General features: G+C 52.9%; 6 protein-coding genes across 7 annotated transcripts; 2 read left to right on the forward strand and 4 right to left on the reverse strand.

The window, feature by feature from the left end:
* Window positions 1-804: 804 nt before the first annotated feature.
* Window positions 805-4,800, forward strand: J3458_020512 (uncharacterized protein). Its single transcript, XM_007814888.2, has one exon. The coding sequence runs from the start codon at window positions 1,849-1,851 to the stop codon at window positions 4,504-4,506; it is 2,658 nt and encodes an 885-aa protein (XP_007813079.2). The 5' UTR covers window positions 805-1,848; the 3' UTR covers window positions 4,507-4,800.
* Window positions 4,801-4,953: 153 nt separating this feature from the next.
* J3458_020513 (uncharacterized protein) lies at window positions 4,954-7,385 on the forward strand. 2 transcript variants are annotated; one of them, XM_066122087.1, is made up of 5 exons: window positions 4,954-5,359; window positions 5,423-5,769; window positions 5,841-6,022; window positions 6,096-6,391; window positions 6,683-7,385. In XM_066122087.1, exons 1-5 carry the CDS (start codon window positions 5,096-5,098, stop codon window positions 7,256-7,258), a joined length of 1,665 nt encoding a protein of 554 aa, XP_065972712.1. In that variant the 5' UTR covers window positions 4,954-5,095; the 3' UTR covers window positions 7,259-7,385. The 2 variants fall into 2 exon arrangements, with proteins under 2 accessions (XP_065972712.1, XP_065972711.1); XM_066122086.1 differs by having other exon boundaries at window positions 6,096-7,385.
* A 157-nt stretch (window positions 7,386-7,542) lies between these two features.
* On the reverse strand, window positions 7,543-9,210 carry J3458_020515 (uncharacterized protein; the record flags this gene model as incomplete). Its single annotated transcript, XM_066122088.1, has 2 exons — window positions 7,543-8,993; window positions 9,162-9,210. The coding sequence occupies 2 exons, from the start codon at window positions 9,208-9,210 to the stop codon at window positions 7,543-7,545; spliced, it is 1,500 nt and encodes a 499-aa protein (XP_065972713.1).
* Window positions 9,211-10,192: 982 nt separating this feature from the next.
* On the reverse strand, window positions 10,193-12,468 carry J3458_020516 (uncharacterized protein; the record flags this gene model as incomplete). The annotated part of the gene is made up of 3 exons (XM_007814885.1): window positions 10,193-10,211; window positions 10,268-12,326; window positions 12,384-12,468. The coding sequence occupies 3 exons, from the start codon at window positions 12,466-12,468 to the stop codon at window positions 10,193-10,195; spliced, it is 2,163 nt and encodes a 720-aa protein (XP_007813076.1).
* A 295-nt stretch (window positions 12,469-12,763) lies between these two features.
* J3458_020517 (uncharacterized protein) lies at window positions 12,764-13,132 on the reverse strand (the record flags this gene model as incomplete). Its single annotated transcript, XM_066122089.1, has 1 exon — window positions 12,764-13,132. The coding sequence occupies one exon, from the start codon at window positions 13,130-13,132 to the stop codon at window positions 12,764-12,766; it is 369 nt and encodes a 122-aa protein (XP_065972714.1).
* Window positions 13,133-13,956: 824 nt separating this feature from the next.
* Window positions 13,957-17,249, reverse strand: J3458_020518 (uncharacterized protein). The gene has a single exon (XM_007814884.2). The coding sequence runs from the start codon at window positions 16,416-16,418 to the stop codon at window positions 14,943-14,945; it is 1,476 nt and encodes a 491-aa protein (XP_007813075.1). The 5' UTR covers window positions 16,419-17,249; the 3' UTR covers window positions 13,957-14,942.
* Window positions 17,250-18,326: the final 1,077 nt, after the last annotated feature.

Here is an 18,326-nt window from a genome sequence, read left to right on the forward strand (position 1 = left end):
CGAGATATTCAGGCCCGTGTCAGCCCCGCAAGCCACCTTATGGGGCCTGGTTCAATAATACCAGTACGTACCCCCACGACACAGCCTTATTTCCCGTGCTAGGTGCTAGCCTCTCTGCCGGAGACCTACCGAAGGGCTGGATCTGTCAGGGTTCTCGAAGTACAGCCCCCAAACATGTTATGCACATCGAACAGCCACTTTGGACGCGGTGGAGCAACTCGAGCAGTCGAAGGCATTACGCCCAAGGTGGATTTCCCCCTACCCTTTACCACTTTGCCGTCCTTTCGCCAACGTTGGCCGTCGGGAGAAGGGAGAAGTCGAACTTGTTGACTACGCCGTTGGCTGTACTAACTGGCAAGACCTGATTGACCGTTGAAGTGCACGGGGGGGCACGGAGCAGTCCACAATGGACGTAGTCAAGACTGTGGAGACACGGAGGCCCGCGGGAGAAGATGAGTGGAGTCAGGGTGCCATGTTTGACGTCTTGTCGTGCGTGTCGTGTGCCTGGAGGTGCAAAAGGGAAAGAGGTCACGGCAGGTCATTAACGGCAAAGCCAAGCGACTCGGTCGGAGGCTCGGAGCAAGGGAAGGAGCTAGTCAGGCTGCGGCTTCGGGATGCCTGGGGACGGAAGGTGCAGCCCAGGGGTCGACCGGTGGCGCCCATTTCCTGCCGCGACTGCGGCAACATTGAAATTAGGAGTACAGAGAGAGGACCCTTGTATGGAGCGCGACGTTGTGCAACAAGAGATTTCATGTCACAGTGATGAATTGATTGCTAGGAGGTAGTTACTCCGTACTCGGTGGTGCAATAATTGCTGATACGGAGTGCCCCGTACATTATTAGTAGGTAGTTATGTATTAATTAATGCAGCAACTTGGTCATATTGCCTGGCCAATTCCTCCGTGCTCGTACGGACTCTCGTCTCGACGCCGTGGCTCGTTCCTCCTTCTGATCGATCCTGCGGCTCTTTCTGCTCCGTACACCGAAGCAGTCTCGTCGTTCCCATGTCATCGCATCTCTTTTGCTTGCCACTTGTCTCTCGGTCCAGTCAAGTTCAGCTCAGCTCAGCTCAGCTTCGGCTTCAGCTCCAACAGCTGCGCTGATATATCTGTCCTTTATTCTCCGTACACGCATTCCTCCTTCTCGCCTTCTCTCGTGGATCGACATCTCTTCTGTGTTAGTCACGCTCATCGTCTCCCACCTGGCTAAACGGCCCACTACGCATCAACAGCAGCTCCAACAAACACCGCCGACGACTGGCGATCCTGACGAATTACGCCAGTCTCGTCTAGCCTCGCATTGCCCCCATTCGCCGTCGTTTCCCGCTACAAAAGCACGGTTTCATTGCTCGACATAGACTGTCTACAGAGTCATGTCCGAGGACAGGAGCCTACGCCCACATACACACTAATAAAAACGCGCACTTCACCTGGCGCCCTGGGCCTCTGTGGAGAATTGGGCATTCCTACTCATAACGTTCAACCTTGGTGGGCCCTTTGATCAACTCCACTTATACGGAGGCCTTATCAATAAGTATTGCCGGGTACTGAAAGATCAGCCTGGTAAACCTCCTTGCCCCAGCTCCCTGTATTCTCCTTTGTTCTTCTTGTTAATTTATTGGGGGGTTTGGTTGACAGTTTGGTTGCTGCTCCCAGTACCCTTTTCTCATTCACTACACTACATACCAATGTGATGCAACTCATGGTTTATTTTCGAGCTTCAATAAGTCACACGACTGGCACGCGACACCTTTCGACTGCCGGTGTCCATCACCGAATCGACAGAGCGCCCAAGGCCACCGACAGTCGATCGAATTCAGCAGCGTGAAACACCCAGGGCATATACGCAATGGTTCGCGGCCAGCGCCGTCGCCATGATTCTCCCAATCAGCCTGCCGGATTGTGTTGCGTACGACAATGCCTACGAGCCATCGCTGCCCGGCTAACAAGCCGTCGAGTTGTCGTTGCCATTGCTTCTCGATTTACGAATAGAAGATTTGCCTTTGCGCTAGCTGTTGTGTCGGTGCTTGGTGCCAAGGCCGTGCATATTCACACTCACATCACGGCATTGTCGAGGGTGCATCTGTTGCGCTGGGGCTACTCGTTCTTTGCCCAAGACTTGGCACTTCTCCTGATAATACGACTGTTGTTGGACAATTGGGTCTTCTCGGTGGTGCGGCCATTACGAGCACTAGCCACGTTTGCCGCCAGCATTTTGCTGTCATTCGTTATTGCATTAGGCGTCATCAACGTTTCCTTCTTCGTCGTTTCGGGTTCAGAAATCCACTGGCGCAACATTGCATTGGCCAGCGACTCTTCCTCCTGGTCAATGTTTCTCTCTGGGTTATTTTCGCTAGCGCTGGTCGTGTGCGTTGCCTTTGTAGCTGGCTGGGTGCTGCAGGATGCTGTCTTTGATCTATTTGGTGTCGGCACCGATTTGGTCAAGTGGCCTGCGGCTGCCGTCCTACAAGGGATTCCTGGTATAAATCGCCTCTCACACCAGGCTAGCAACTACGACGTAGTCCCCCAGCAAGACGTTGAATATGGCGAAAAGTTCGACGACAGCGACGGAGAACCAATGTTTGGCATTTCCGCAGCGAAAGAGGCCCCCAATTGGCGGCGGTGGATCAAACCACTTCTGTACCTGTTTACATTTGCGGCCTTGACAGCCCAAATTATTCTCTTCTTTATTCGACCCCACGAAAGCTCTCTGATTTTCATGTCTTGGACATCTGCTTTGCTACCATTTGTAGACTTTTCCAATTCTTCTCCGAACCTTGACAACATGCAGCCTGTCTACGGCTCTGGCATCGGTCGTTCTTGGGATAATCTCACAGCTGTCCACAACGTATCGTCTCCAGCCGGAATACCGTCGTCATTGGCCCGAACCATGGACTTCTGGCACCAATATGTTCCCGAAAGGCACTACAGTGCTGCCAACGACCCGCTCAAAATATCGAACATGAAGGATAATGTTTTAGCCGACCTCCGAGACAAGCTGTTACAGGTGCCTATCCGTCATGTTGTACTTATATTTCTCGAGAGCACCCGTAAGGATTTTTTTCCCGTAAAAAAGGACGGCCTTGTATGGGGAAAACTGGCGCAGTCGTTTGAGAATGGGACCTTGCCTGAGGATGCACAAGAGAAGCTAGCCTCCTTGACACCAAACGCAAATTTCATTACCGGAGATTATGACGACGGATTTCCACACCCCAAGGACAAGGTCAAAAGACGCGGTGGCCTCAATTTTAACAATGCGTTTACGCCTGCGACTTACACATTAAAGAGCCTCGTCGGAACACTTTGTGGCGCATCACCACTGGTTGCAGATTTCAATCTTGAGGTTGTTCACAGACTTCCCGCACCTTGTATGCCACATATTTTTGATGCACTAAATCATATCCATCTCGCAAAGGGGGAGCGCGACGACAAAGCCGGCAGAGCATTCCTCTCGGATAAATGGACCTCATCATTTATGCAATCCGTCACGATGGATTTTGATAGCGAAAAGGGATTGCTAGAAAACATGGGATATCCACGGGAAAAGCTCATCTCCAAGGAGTATTTGAAAGGAGAAAAGGGAAACGTTCCCAAGTTTGGAATATCTGATTTACCGGACGTTAATCATTTTGGTATTCCCGAAAGTCCATTAGAGGATTATATTCGGGATACGTTTGTCTCGGCCAAGGAGAGAAACGAGCGAGTATTTCTCACCCACCTTACGAGCACGAGCCACCATCCCTTTGGACTTCCCGAGAATGAGACATATGTGCCTATGGCTCACGGCATGGAAGACTTTTCAAAGTACATCAACAGCCTTGGGTACGATGACAAGTGGCTGGGCAAGATACTGGGCATGCTGGATGAGCAAGGAGTGGCAGACGAGACTCTCGTTGTCATGGTTGGCGATCACGGCCTATCTATGCCCGAGAATGGACTGGTTTCAGCATATTATAATCCGAATGTTGGCAACTTGCACGTGCCCTTGGTTATATCGCATCCGAAGTTACCCGTGATCAACATTGACGACGCTGTCACCTCTTTGCAGATTCTCCCCACGATTATGGACTTGCTTGTTGAGACAGGTTCACTTGCGCCGGAGCATGGTCGGGTTGTGAAAAGCCTGACAGCCAGGAGTTACGAAGGACAGACAATGATTCGAGAACTACGAAAATCATCGAAAACCGGTCAAGGAGACTGGCAATTTACCATAATTAATCCAGGGCGAGCCATGGTCAGCGTTCGCGATGCTCGCAAGCCACACCTGCGACTAGTAGTCCCTGTGATCGACAACATCGAATGGCGATTCACAGACCTCAGTTCCGATCCGACTGAGCAGGTACCTGTGCAGGGCTTTGAGTTTGTTTCGTTTTTGCATAGCGTTGAGCAGACGCACGGCATAGAAATCGCGAAATGGGTAGAAGAAGCTGCTTTCATCTCTCGATGGTGGGTTGAAGACAATAGCAAGCGATGGCGTTATGGTCCTTACAGAGACTACCTGCCGTAGCGGGTTGTATTTTGATTACATTACATTGCATTGGTTTTTTATTTTATTTTTTCTGTGGGATATACGGATCAGCGATTAACGCCACGAAGGCGAGCATTAGGCATATAAGTTCATTTGTACTTGGTTCAACTATGAAGATAGAGGATGTGGATTTTTTCTTTGGTTCAGTTATTGCCAGCTCTGGGGAATGGTGGTGCCTTGCAAAGAGAGTGAGCGGCTGTATTTGAGCTTCACGAGATTAGAGCCCTATTGTCTATTTATTGGACCAGAAAAAATGCCTGATGTCTAGGGAACCAAAGCACAACATGGCCGGTTGGCCTCCGCTGTTCGCCGCAAGCGAGCGACGATACGAAACTCAAGGCAGATGCAGCTCGTGTGACCCCCACGACAGTCTGGTCTGCACCATGAAAGCCCACCCAGCGGCCCCCCACCCCCATCCCCATCTGCCACGGGATGTAGTTACGCCCACGCCTTTTTAAGTGTGGGGTTCTTGATAGTATCAACTTCTTATTACCCTAACCTATGTTTATCCTATCTTTATTTTCAACATGGCTGTTGCTTAATTCTTTTCTGCAGTCATATCAAAGCTATGATCGCAGCAGACATTCTCTTCTCCTCACCCACCGTCGTGACGGGCGAAGAGTCAGCGACCCCGTTTATCGCCGACGTTCTCGTCTCTCATGGCTTGATCGCACAAATGGGCGAACCGGGAAGCATAGATGCCCCTTTGGCGAGGGTTATTGAGGCCAAGGGGCTCGTACTCTCGCCGGGGTTCATTGACATGCATGCCCATTCAGACTTGTATCTGCTCACTCACCCGGAGCATGAGGCCAAGATCTCACAGGGGTGTACTGTAAGCCAACCTCAACCATGTCTTGCTGGACCGACGTGGGATTGGGGTTACTGACGGCAGTAGACAGAGGTAGTAGGCCAAGACGGCATATCCTACGCCCCCGTCTGCAACACAAGCCAGCTGCAAGCCATCCGCGAGCAAATCGCTGGCTGGAACGGCAACCCTACCGACGAGGAGTGCGCAACTCTGCACCGGGGCGTGGGCATGTTCGAGTGGCGCACGGTGGGCGAGTACCTGGACTGCTTGGAGAGGAATAAGACGGCTACGAATGTGGCCATGCTGGTGCCTCAGGGCAACTTGCGACTCCTGACGTGCGGTCCCGACGACAGGGTGGCCACGCCCGAGGAGATTCAGCATCAGGTCCGGCTGTTGAGGGAGGCCATGGACCAGGGAGCCGTTGGTATGTCGAGGTATGTTCTTCCTATGCCCTTCCTTGGCTCTGCTAGTATCCCGTGGGACGCCTTCTAATGGCAGTTGGAAGCGGTTTGACGTACACGCCCGGCATGTACGCGTCCACCTCGGAGCTGGGCGTCCTGTGCAAGGCGCTGGCAGACGAGTACCCCGGTGCTTTCTACGCGCCCCATCATAGGAGTTATGGCTTCAAGGCGATTGAGAGCTATGCGGAGATGTTGGACCTCGGGAGCTCGACTGGCTGCCCTGTTCGTGCGTACATGCTCTTTGGTAACCCTAGCGTTTGAGCGACCGTGGCTAATGGCTCTGTACTTTGGGGGGCCAGATTTGACCCACGCAACGCTCAACTTCTCCGAGAATAGGGGGAAAGCGCCGCTGCTGCTGTCCATGATTGATGAGAAGCTCTCGCGGGGCGTCGACGTCACACTCGACACGTACCCCTATCTGCCGGGGTGTACGACGCTCGCGGCGCTGATTCCCAGCTGGGCCTCGTCTGGGGGACCGGCCGAGACGTTGAAGCGGTTGCGGGATCCGGAGACGAGGGAGAGGATTCGGGTTGCGGTTGAGGAGACGGGGTGTGATGGGGGACATGGGATTCCTACGAACTGGGAAGAGATCCAGGTCTGTATTTTGGTCCTCGCTGCGCTCGTTTTGCCGTCCTTTGAAGTCGTTGCTGAAAGTTTTTTGCTATGCTCTAAAAACCCTTGCTTCACTCATCATGTTATATCGTTGCTCCGCCTCGTTTTGCCATCCTCCAAAGTCCTTCCCTCCTTTTTCTAATTTGTGTCCTCGCTTCGCTCGTCTTGCCGTCGTCTGAAACTTCTCACTTCACTCATTATGCCCACCATTCTGTCCTCGCTACCGACATAATCTCATCTCATAATCATCACACATCTGACGGAGCCCACACAGATTGGAACGACAAACCACCCCTCGATAGCGAGCTACTCGGGCCGCCGCATATCCGAGGTGGCAAGCAGCCTCAGGACGCGGCCGCACGAGATTTTCTTCGAGGTCCTGGTCAAAGACCGCCTGGCCACCTCGTGCCTGATGCACGTCGGCAACGAGCCTAACGTCCGCGCCATCATGCAGCACCGCGTGCACATGTCGGGCAGCGACGCCATCCTGCACGGCAAGACGACGCACCCGCGCGCGTACGGCACCTTCACGCGCTACCTGGGCCGCTACGCGCGCGAGCTGGGGCTCGTCTCGCTCCCCGACATGGTGGCCCATCTGACCAGCCGGCCGGCCAAGAGGCTGGGCGTGTATCCGGCGAGGGGGGTCGTGAGGGTCGGCTCGGCGGCCGATCTGGTTCTGTTCGACGCCGCGCGCGTCAGGGACAGGGCCACGTTTGAGGAGCCCAAGTTGACAAGTGAGGGCGTGAGGTACGTGCTTGTCAATGGGGTCGTTGCGCTGGACGAGGGCGAGTTGCGCGGCGTGAGGGCTGGCAAGACGCTGAGGAGAAGGGGTGACGGGAGCGTTGCCTAAGGAATAATGTTGCATGCTCCTGTTTTGTGAGTTGGGATGACGGTTGTAGTTGAAGCATGGTGTTTTCTATCTATCTATCTATATATATATATATATATATATGTATACATATATTTCTATATACATATGCATATACTTCTTGTCTATAGACTCCTCACTCCAAAGCACCAACCTCCACCATAGGGCTGATATGCAACTTGATCGTGGTAGACTTTACCATCTAGGCACCAAGGGGTAGCCTACACGGCACCATGAGAAACCAACCTCATCAAACCGATGCCATTCTAATTCGGCAGCTTGCCACAAACCTTCTCCGCCTCCTCCACCAAAGCCTCAAACACGCCCTGCACATGCTCCTCGCGCACGCTGGGCACCCCCAAGCACACCCTAATGGCGAACTTGCCGGCGACAACGGTGCTCGTCAGGTAGAACCTGCCGCCGGCGTTCACAGCCTCGTACACCTTCTCCGTGCGCGCATTCACCTCGTCCTCGTCCCGCCCGCCGACCCGCAGCGAGACCAGCCCGAACCTCGAGGCCGTAAAGACGGTAAACAGGTCCCCCCTGCGCCGCAGCCTCTCCTCCAGCTTCTCGCCCATGGCGACGCCGTTGCGGATGTGGGCCTGCAGGCCCTTTATGCCGTAGCTGCGCAGGACGAACCACAGCTTGAGCGAGCGGAACCGCCGGCCCAGCGGGATCTGCCAGTCCCTGTAGTCGGTGACGAGCTCGTTGTCGGAGAACTGGTTGCGCAGGTACGGCGGCTTGATGCTCAGCGCGGTGATGAGGTCGGCGCGGGAGCGCACAAACGTCGCGCTGCAGTCAAACGTCGTGAGCATCCACTTGTGCGGGTTGAAGTTGAACGAGTGGAAGTGGGAAAAGGGCGCGGCCAGGTGCTGGTTCTCCGGGAGGAGGAGCGCCGAGCCGGCGTAGGCGGCGTCGACGTGGACGAACAGCTCCGTCTTGCCGGCGGCGGTCCTGCTCTGGAGGACGCCCGCGATGCCGGCAAAGTCGTCGACGGCGCAGACGTCGGTGGTGCCCATGGTGGTGGTGAGGTAGAAGGGCTCCAGGCCCTTGGCGGCGAGCTCGTCCAGCGTCTTGGCCAGGGACTCGCCCTTCATGGCCAGCCCGTCCTCCTCGTAGATGGGGACGGTGGCGAAGCGCACGCCGAGCACCTGGGCGGCCTTCTTGGTGCTCGAGTGCGCGCCCGCGCTGCCCATGGCCACGAGCTTGCTTCGCAGCCGCCAGACCTCCTCCTCCTTGTCTTGGCCGTCGGGGAGGTGCGCCGTCCTGGCGGCAATGTACTTGTCTCGCGCGCCGACCATGACGGTGAGGATGGCTTCGCTGGCCGAGCCGTGCAGGACGCCGCCGCCGTGGGTGCTCCCGCTGGACGTGTAGCACTCGGGGAGGCCGAGGGCCTGGGCGATCCAGTCGAGCACAATGGTCTCGAGCTCCGTGACGGCAGGGCTGCAGATCCAGTTGAAGTGGGCGCCGCTGAAGGCGTTGGAGTACATCTCGGCAATGGCCGCCGGGTAGCTGCTCGAGCAGGGGAAGAAGGCCATGAAGCCGGGACTGGACCAGTGCGTGATGCCCGGCATGATCTTGTCCTGGATGTCGGCGCGGATGGCGTCGAATGGCTCCGGGTCTAGGGGCGCCGACGAGGGCAGCAAGCGGCGTAGATAGCCGGGCTGGACGTCGGAGACGACACGCTTGGAGGAGACATTGTCGTGGTAATCGGCGACTGTGGTTGTCGGGTTTGTCAGTTGGCCATGTCAAGATGTGTGCGGGCGGCAGGGCAATGAATGAATGGATGGTGTTTTTCACCGTTGAGAAAATGGCGGTCGAGTGAGAGAGGGGAAGGGAAGGGAAGGGAAGGGAAGGAAGGGTAAGCAGAAACAGACAGACATACTCTCGTCAATAGCCGTCTTGGCTGCCGTTCTAAACTCGTTGGTATCCATGATGCTCGCCTGCGATGACAACTGAAGAGGCCAGAGAGAAACGACAGGATTTTGGTTCTTCCCTCGGAGCAGTTGTCGTCGTACGTATTAAGCATCCCACTAGGCCCGACTTGCCCACCTCGTTTCAAGCAGCCCCATGAGTCGTTGAGCCAAACCGTGGTTGCGTATGGTGGTCCCGACCGCGAACTGCACCATCAACTTATCCTATCCCCGACCCTGGGCCGGGACCGGTGGGCGGCGAACGGGAGGGACATTCATCAATCAGGTTAATTGAGGCGGACGGGCCTGCTTCCGCGCTCGATTGCCGAGACGATTGGATTAAAGCCTCCTTTGGCCGACGTTGCCCAGTGTCGTTGCTTGTCTCGACACACTGTCAGCCATTGCTGCTTCATCATTCCTAGCAATCATCTCGACATGAGCCCTTCGCATCATCGCAGTTTGCAGTTCGCAGTCGCCTTCAAGGCAACTCGGAACTCGGCATGGATTTCCGAGTCTCTCCACCTGGAATATCGCAAGGCTGTGAGGATTGATGCCGCCCCGCCATGTCATCATACATGTCATCACACATGTCAAACTCGTCGCGCCCTTTAAAGACAATTAATGCCACCACCCTCTTACGTTCCGCCTCCCATGACTAGTGAAAGCGACCAAGATGAAAAATGTCTCGTGATAGATTACTGCCTTGGTCCCGCCAGTGACCCATTGACTTGCCCATTACCCCAATACTCAAATGCCCGGCCTCCCGTCGCCGCAGAATGCTCTTCTAGAGGGAGTGTGAATGTACAAAACGCCAGACCTTGATCCCAAAACGCGTATGCTAGGCCCAGACGCCTAATCGGGGCTGTTCAAGCCTCGACCTTTGAGTACACCCAGAAAGAAACCAACCCAGTCGACATGTCAATATGAAGGAGCGACCAAAAATAGAACAAGAAAATAAAAGAGCCTGTACACTGGACCTGTGTTTGTCAAAAATCTCACATTTCTAGTCAACCTTGATTGCACTAGACAAAGGCGTTAGCATCTCGCCATCCCGGCCACCATTCCAAACCCAACTTACCTATATATTCTCCGGACAAACGCATAGGCGCTTAGGAATCCAATAGTTCCGGTCAAAAGTCCATATACACAACAGGCCATAAAGCTGTAGCTGAAGAACAGCAGACTGCTTACAAGCCCCGTAATGTGTAGTTTGAAAAAGTAATACCAAATGCTGTAGGCAAACACCCACAACGCGCTGCCGCCGCCCACAAAGAATGACTGCCACCACCAATGGTAATTTTCAGAGCAAAGCTGGATGTAAATCGTGACAATAGTCACTTCGGCAATAGTCACCACCAGGATCATGGAAACAACCGCCAGGAATCCGAATACATAATAGTACCCGCTCTTGTCCTGCCACAAAGACTGGAAGACAAACAGAAGCTCGATAAAGATGACGGCAAACGGGATAAGCCCGGCCAACAGGATCGACTGGAGTGACTTGATGTACCAAGCCTGCCGCGGCACCTGGCGAGGAATGGCTGTCGTCCTGGTGGGATGCGCCCATGCGCCTGCCTTGAGATAGCCGTAGTACGACCCTGCCAACACCAGGGGGACCTGGACACACAGCCACAAGAATACAATGGCAATCAAGGTTCCAAAGGGGATAGCAGTGCTGGATGCCTGTGCCCACACAAACAGGTTGAGGACGAACACAAGCGCAAAGGCAAGACCGGGAAACAAGAGGGCCGTGACTAAGGCGTTTGCTCTGTAATCCCTACCATCGAAGCTCTTGAACACGCGGGCGGAAAAGTAGCCGGAAAAGAGGCCTGCAAAAATGAACAGGCCGACACCCACACTCACGAAGCCGCCACGGAAGCTGGGGTTCAACACGCCGATTGCGCTCAACAGGACTAAACCCATAGCCATGAACATGAGTTGCATGCCAGAGCCCACAAGCGGTGCCAATAGATTGCCGAATCGCGGAGTCCTAAACACGTCGGCGTGCAGAAGCTTCCACCCAGTCACGTCCTCGAGAGCCTCGTCGTCGGATGAGATGTCTGCGTCGTTTTCGGCATCGTCACCCTGATCAAGCAAACCAGACTTCTCCTTTGGCGTTCGGTTACCGGATCGGCTCTTGCGCCCCGATCGAAGTTTTCCATCTTCAGCCTTGGCATCCTTGTATCCTTGAATATCGGTGCGAATCGTCTTGGCCAGGATTACCATGACAATACCCGTCAGCAAGCCACAAATAATGAGGGAGTTGACAATAGCAAGCCAATGAATACGCGAACCCTCCTCCTGGTTTACAAAATACAGATCCCAACGGTGAGACCATTCAATAGTATCATCTTCTCGGAAATAGACGGAATAGGTGTAAGGAATGCTGATTGTACCGCCAGCGCTGTCATCGTCAACTTCGGTAGCGGCAGGCTGGTATGATGAATCGGTATATTTTGGCGCAGCTGCATCGAGGGTCTTGTTGGGGGCCATGTAGAGCTCAAAAGGCTGGTCTACGTTTTGCAAATCGACAGGGCATCCTTTGGTGTCTCGCCTGTTTCCATTGCCGATACTCTTGGGGTAGACTTCAAATCCGACAATAATCTTTTCGCCTCGGGCACCAGCTCGTCCAGCAGCTTGGCGGTAGCGTATGACAATAGTGTGGTGGTTATGCAGGTAGTAGCGCGCCTTGCCTGTGCTTGGGGAAAATTCCGTGTATCCGAGCTTGAATCCGGCGGCGTAGTACTTTCTGGTCTTATCCACCGTAACAAAACTCGTAGCCCCAGGCAAGTTATCAACAATCCATTCAGTGACGTAGCCATCGTGGACCAAATCCTTGGCGCGTCTGAGGTCGCTACGCGAAATTTCCCTGGTGCAGAGGACGTTGCACGGCGTGTCCTTTTTCATGGCAAGTTCCATGTCGGAGGCCATGATGCGATCTCCGCGAAGAACCTCGCCTAGATTAAGCGGGATACTCTGTCCGCTGAGAAGGCCCGCAGCGGACTTGTGCTGCCCGGTCGGCGGACAGACAAAAGGCAGATCGTAGTAGGCATACTGGAGTTGGGTGTTGTCGGAGTAGACCTTGTTGACCATCAGTGGGATCTGCTGCCCTTCCTTGTAGCTCTTGATTGACCACCCTGTTTTCTTCCAGTTAGCAAGACAGTAGACAAGCGGCCACTACCGTTGAAGCCTACCAGGAATATAAAAGGCATTTACCTGGCAAAGCAATGCCAAGTTAAGCAAGGTGCCGAGGCCGATATATCTGGATATGCAGAACATTGTGGATTTGTGTGCTCTGCATCCAATACAGCCTCGCCTTGTATTCCCCGTGGCCTACCCGCAATGAGGCCAAGTTTCAGCAAGATTATGGCGACCGTGCGAGTCGGGAACGGCGGGATCGAACAATGGGCAATGGGCAATCCGAATCGAACGGCAACACCACAAGGAATGCTCCTGTAAGATATGTTGTGAAATCGAGGCGGAGAGCTTCCGTACTCGCTGGTGTCCTGGCCGCGAATGGCTGTAGAAAATAGAAAAACGAGTGGAATCGGCACCGAGTACCGTTAATCTAAGCTTAACCGCGATGGACCCGTGCGAGCGCCAGGTTACGCGAGTTGGGAGAGACAAAACGAGTGCAGATGCCAAGCGATCGGAATGGATTTAATGATGGTTCACTACGAACTCGTAGGGAGACGGCAAAGTGGACAAGCAGGGGTCCGGTTTTGTCCGGTTTTGGTGAGGACTTCACGTCGGCCGTCGCAGCAGTCGATACGGCGTATGTGATGCGAACGCTCCTTGGTGCCCAGCAGTTGCAAATCGACCAAGAACGAAATGAAACAAGACAGGAAAAAGTTGCACAATGAGGTGGCCGTTCCCAGTTCAATGCCGACAAGCTGATGCTCGAGTCCCATCCGGCGGGAAACCTTGCAGAGATAAGAAACATTGAAGCCTTGGCCTGCAGGCCGGGGTGTGGAGCCACGCTAAAGGGGGCTGCTTGACTAACGCACGGGCATGTTCAATGTACGCATTGTATGTAACTACAATCATACATGAAACTAGTACTCCGTACGTACTTGGCCATACAACACGGGTGTAAAAATCAATCATGAACGCGTGGAAGCAACTGATCGGTCGAGCACGTTGCCTGCAGCAAAATCAGCCGAGCGAGTGGGATCGGCGGGCCTCTGTGTGGCGCGGTGTGCGCGCGCTTTGAGGCAGTTGAGCTGTTCATGTCTGGCTGCAGCGGGGGTTCAATTACCGTCGGTCATCGATTGATTTTTTGCTAGGCTAACCAGACGGCTCCCTTCAATGTTCCTCCTCCCTTTGTCCCCCGTGTGCTGGCATTAACCTGTTCAAACCTACTAGGTACGCACCCAAGCATCGTCCGTCGCCATCTGCAGCGTGCCTGCCTGCGCCTGCCTCATCTTCACCTTCACCTTCGTGTCTCCCTCAATGCCACTTTCCTGGCTTCCGAGTTCGAAAACAGACATCTGTCATGCCGCTCCTTCCATCGCAAGCAAGTGGGGCCGCCCACCCGCTGCAGCCAATCGGCCAATCAGGTCCACTCCCTTCTTGCACGAACCTTCCTGCATTTTCAAGGTGACAAGCACTGCCTTGCTTGGCCAGAGAATTCCAATTCAAGCTGGACGCCCATTGGCCTCCGCCAGCCCCAGTCCGTATTGTAAAATGGCATTGGGAAAAGTTATTTTTGTATCCCGCACTCCCGGCCATTGCCACGACTCGCTCGGCCCTTTCAAAAACAAATACCGAGTACTCCGTAACACACTAGTAGAAATCATGTCAAACATCATGATGAAATCAAGCATACCGAGCTCGGCCGCCCAACTTTCTGGACTGCTCTGCCGTGGTGCCTCTATTGTGGCGTAGCCTTAATATCCAAATGTATTAATTAATTGATGGCTACCCATGTTTCGTTTGACATATTGTATTGTATGAGACTGATATAAATGTCCCTATCGTCAAATCGAAATGTCAAACTACATAATGCCAGGTTCTCAATGTCACATTTGAAAATGCTGCTGGCCGACATGTCCCGGAGAAATACCTCTGTTATTCGATTATTACTAATTTGTTTATCATTGTAATGGCACCATCCATATTCATGTGTTTGGCGCATTCATTTCATTGTTATTATTATTATACGCGTCGTACTTGGAAGTCCGGGTGGGCTGGATCCGGGCAGGGCAAAGGCATAGATTTCAAGTCATTTTATTAATTACTTTCGCCATTTGCGAGGCTCACCTCACGGGTATGTTGTTGTTGTCGTCGTCGTCGTAAAAAAAAAAAAAAACAAAGTCAATACGTGCAATCATTCATCATCATGTCCCGATATTTCCGAACAAACCCATGCATTCCATATCACGTTTGCTCACCACAACGTTAAAAGGTAACGAATGCGACAATCCCCAAACTCGAATGAATCTCAATGTGATGTATCCCCAATTTCTAGTCAGAATGCTAAACTCCGCAAGAAAAGAAACAACTCATTATGCTTTTGCTTTCCAAAATTTTTGAAGCAAAGCCGTCTAAAACCATGCCGTCAAGTAAAGTATACACGCTGAAAGGAGAAGAAAGCGGGTTGGTCAACGTTAAAGACAAGGTTGAACATGTAACCGCTGAATTCAACAGCCTATACAAATAGACTCCGAAAAAGAAGCAAGAAACACTCAAGAAAAACGTCATGAGCAGAGAGAAAGTATTAATATAGTGTCGAAAGTAAAGGTGACCAATTGTCACGCAACCCGAACTGCTCGTCGGCTGATTTCGTCGTACCCCGGAAGCATGCTGTTCGTGTGCTCCATCAGTTCGGGAAATTGCGCGGTGCGCACATCAAGCAGACCACCGACGGCGGCCTGTTCATCTTCGGCCATTACGCTCTCAAAACTTGGTAGACCGGCGTTCTGGGACTCGTAGATAGTCTCAACACCAATCTGCAGCGGGACCGCCAGCGACACGGTCGTATTAGTTGCGCCGACAGACAGGCTGAGTTGCAAGGTGTAAGTGCGAGACATTAGGCATGAGTGGAATGTGGGCAAGAAAATCTTCTTGGTCATGGGTATGCTGAATGGGATGTCAACGACAGCGTTGTGTTGAATTGGACATTTCTTGCTCTTCTTCGAGGCGTCATCAGAGCATTCTGTCTCTGACTGTTCCTCATCAGCATTACCCAAACTAGAGTATCCAGAGTCCCGGCGTCCAGACACATTGTGCACCTGCCAGGCTACTTTCTCCACAGACTTGTTGTTGAAGATGTTGTTCGACACGGTGTAGCTGAGAGATGGATTGGCAGTGTAGGTAGCTCGACTTCCCAGGTTAGGGAGAAGGTCAGAAGGAGCTGCACCGAAAAATGTCGAAGACACAATCTTGCCAGAAATAGAGTTGATTTTGGGAGGGACACTCTCGGTCGAGGTAGGCGCAAACTCCAGGCTGATCCGAGCAACGGAGCCCTGCGCCTGACGTCCGTCTGCCGATAGCATCACGGCACTTGGCTGAACCGCAGAGACGGTAAGTTTTCCGGCCTTGACAGAGAAGAGGTTCTTGCGAATGGTCTTGGTCTTGGACAGGTTGTATCGCTCATCTCTGAAGGTAATGTCCAGAGGCGCATCTTCGGGAAGAGCTGGAAGTACCTTGAGGATGTGGTACCCGTCCATAATCTTTTGGGGAATTCCTCCTGCTTCAGAAGCTCTGCGATAAGCTCTGGCCTTGATTGAGTATTCAATCTGGACCATATCTGGGGCTTGATCATCACGTTCCCAAAAACCCACAGTAGGTGGCAAACGCAAATGCTGCTCTTGCACGGCCGGTGAAGAGCAGTAGTGGTTGCAAGCTCCAATGGTAAGATGGTGAGGAACAACAAAGTTGAAGGGGATCGTGTAGGTCTTTCCAGCTTCAAAAACGTGACTCTCTGGCAGGGTGGATCTGTCGATGGGCATTCGAAGCTTCATGAAAGGTCGGAATGAGTGCGAAGGATACTGCTGAACAAAGTCCAAGCGGGTGGCAGCAATACCAGAGAAAATGATGTCAAAATCATCGAATCGGGTGTCCTTCTGAGTTTTGACAAGCGCTTGGCCGGAGATGGTAGACCCCGACGTGTAAACCTTGGAATTAAAGTGTTTCTCAATCTTGATTTGAATGTTGGGCTTCTGGTTGACAACGTTTTTGGTCGTACGAGCTCCCGCTAGAGCTGCAGCTCCAGTTCCTGCAACCATTGTGTAGCCAATGCTAATGTTGTCTTTGTAAAATGACCGAATCTCTTGTAGCTTGCTTTGGCTTGTTGCAGGACTCTGCTTGCGAGTGTTAAAGTAAACGTAGAATTAGCCAATTCTGAACGTTCTTTTCAATAATACCGACCTAGGACGTCTCCTGAAAAGCGCCGCCAAGACGCGGCGTCTTGAATGACGCCCTTTGGCTTGTCGTTTATGTAAGCTGGGGAGCGTTTGTAAGCAGGTAATTTGCTTAGAATGTTGCCGATTGGCGCGAACGATAATCAGCCAAACCGATGACAACTGCGGACGCAGTGGTTTCTGAGAATGATGCAATAGCAGGGTGTCAATGGAAATTATTGGTTGAGAATTAAAGTGTGTGTGTATGTGTGGCAGAATTAAGCTGGCTTTTGACCAAGGTGCGGGTGGAAGGTGATGGTGGTATAAGTCGTGAGTGGCGTGACACAAAGAATGAACCAAGACAATGCAAAAAAAAGAAACAAGGCGTTGATATTTTGACAGGACAAACAGACTAAAGCGCAACAGGAGAAAAAGCACAATGAGTCTCGTGTTTGCCTCTGGCAAGGGGAAAGGCGAAAGTGACGGGACTCTGACGACACGATAGCATCGTGAAGGGAGCGGGAGATGGGAATCTTTTTTATCCCGTGTCACTTGGGACACGCCGTGGTCCATGGAGATAATGCAAGCGAAGAGGCGAGTCGACCATTCTAGAGCTTCGCTGGCTCCAGCACAGATCCAAACGTCCCCTTTGCGGCGGTGGAGGAAGGAGCGAGCGGACAGCCATGACCTGGCAACGAACCTGGACTTGGTACCGGTGCTACGCCGTACCAGTGCACGCCACTCTCGAGTCACCCTCCACCCACTGGGCCCCGTCAGGCTCCATTGGCTCCTCCCACCATCTTTGCTGCAGGGAAGGAGCACGCAATAGAAGGACAGGCGGGCTTGAGGCCTTCCTTTTCGCTGCATCATGGCATCTCGCCATGTTCACGGGGCGTGCCGCTTGGATACTGTCGCTCCAGCTGCAGAGGCGTGGTGCAAAATGTGCTATTTTTTTTTTTTTTTTTTTTGCCTTTGAATTTTTTTCCCAAGCGCCACAGGTCCGCGGTAGCTCCTTCCCGCGTTTCTCGCTTCCACGATTCCGTACTCCGTACAATGTAGCAAGTAACCTGTACAGTTCCGAGAACAGCTCCGTCAACGCTGACGAGTGGGCAATGGCCAATTGTGGAAGCTCATTGGCAGTTGTCCCGCTGAATACGACAGGCATTGATTGATCTTTCCCAACATTGAAACTGCTTCAGCATAACTCTCCAAACATGTTTTGCCCCTTCCGCCTAGTGGAAGCATATTTCAAAACGCTGGCCGCAATACTGTGTACCCGGGCACCTACATCTAGGTGCCCCAGCAACTCACCGGGGCAGGTACTAAAGTGCTGCCAACTTTGGAAGGGCTGCGGATTGTTCAAGCAGACAGATTTCAGTTGCATTCTTCTTGCGCTGCGCAACATGGACAATAAACAGCGAGTCCCTTGCATCGACGGATCTTACTTCACCTGCAAATGCTCTCGTCCCGGCCAGATCAACGGAGCTTACGAGCCGCACATGCAGTGCGTCAACACCAAGGCGTGATTTTCAAGTACCAGCTAAGCATGCACCAACTAGTACCTAAGTCGAGCTACCCTGAAAAAGCCATAGTATTCACACCAGTGACAATACGTGCTGCAGCACGTTTAATGCTGAGTGTTGACCGACCGCACGCCGAAACTGCTTCAAGGGAAACACGATTGGCAGAGAAGCAATAGGAGCTGCGGGATCGCCAGATGCTATACGGAGTAATGCATCATCTTGGTGCCCACCGCGATCACGATCTCAGCGTCTCATCAAGCAGTGCAACAAC

Source organism: Metarhizium acridum (assembly GCF_019434415.1).
Source record: "Metarhizium acridum strain ARSEF 324 chromosome Unknown scaffold_574, whole genome shotgun sequence".
In the NCBI taxonomy this organism is placed as follows: Eukaryota; Fungi; Ascomycota; class Sordariomycetes; order Hypocreales; family Clavicipitaceae; genus Metarhizium; species Metarhizium acridum.

What these genes read in the sequence shown, in the direction of transcription:
- J3458_020518 (XM_007814884.2), bottom strand. Translation starts at nt 16,418, where the DNA reads ATGGTTGCAGGAACTGGAGCTGCAGCTCTAGCGGGAGCTCGTACGACC.
- J3458_020512 (XM_007814888.2), top strand. Translation starts at nt 1,849, where the DNA reads ATGGTTCGCGGCCAGCGCCGTCGCCATGATTCTCCCAATCAGCCTGCC.
- J3458_020513 (XM_066122087.1), top strand. Translation starts at nt 5,096, where the DNA reads ATGATCGCAGCAGACATTCTCTTCTCCTCACCCACCGTCGTGACGGGC. An exon ending in GGAGCCGTTGGTATGTCGAG is followed by an intron (nt 5,770 to 5,840) that starts GTATGTTCTTCC and finishes GGCAGTTGGAAG; the next exon opens with CGGTTTGACGTACACGCCCG. An exon ending in CTCGACTGGCTGCCCTGTTC is followed by an intron (nt 6,023 to 6,095) that starts GTGCGTACATGC and finishes TTGGGGGGCCAG; the next exon opens with ATTTGACCCACGCAACGCTC.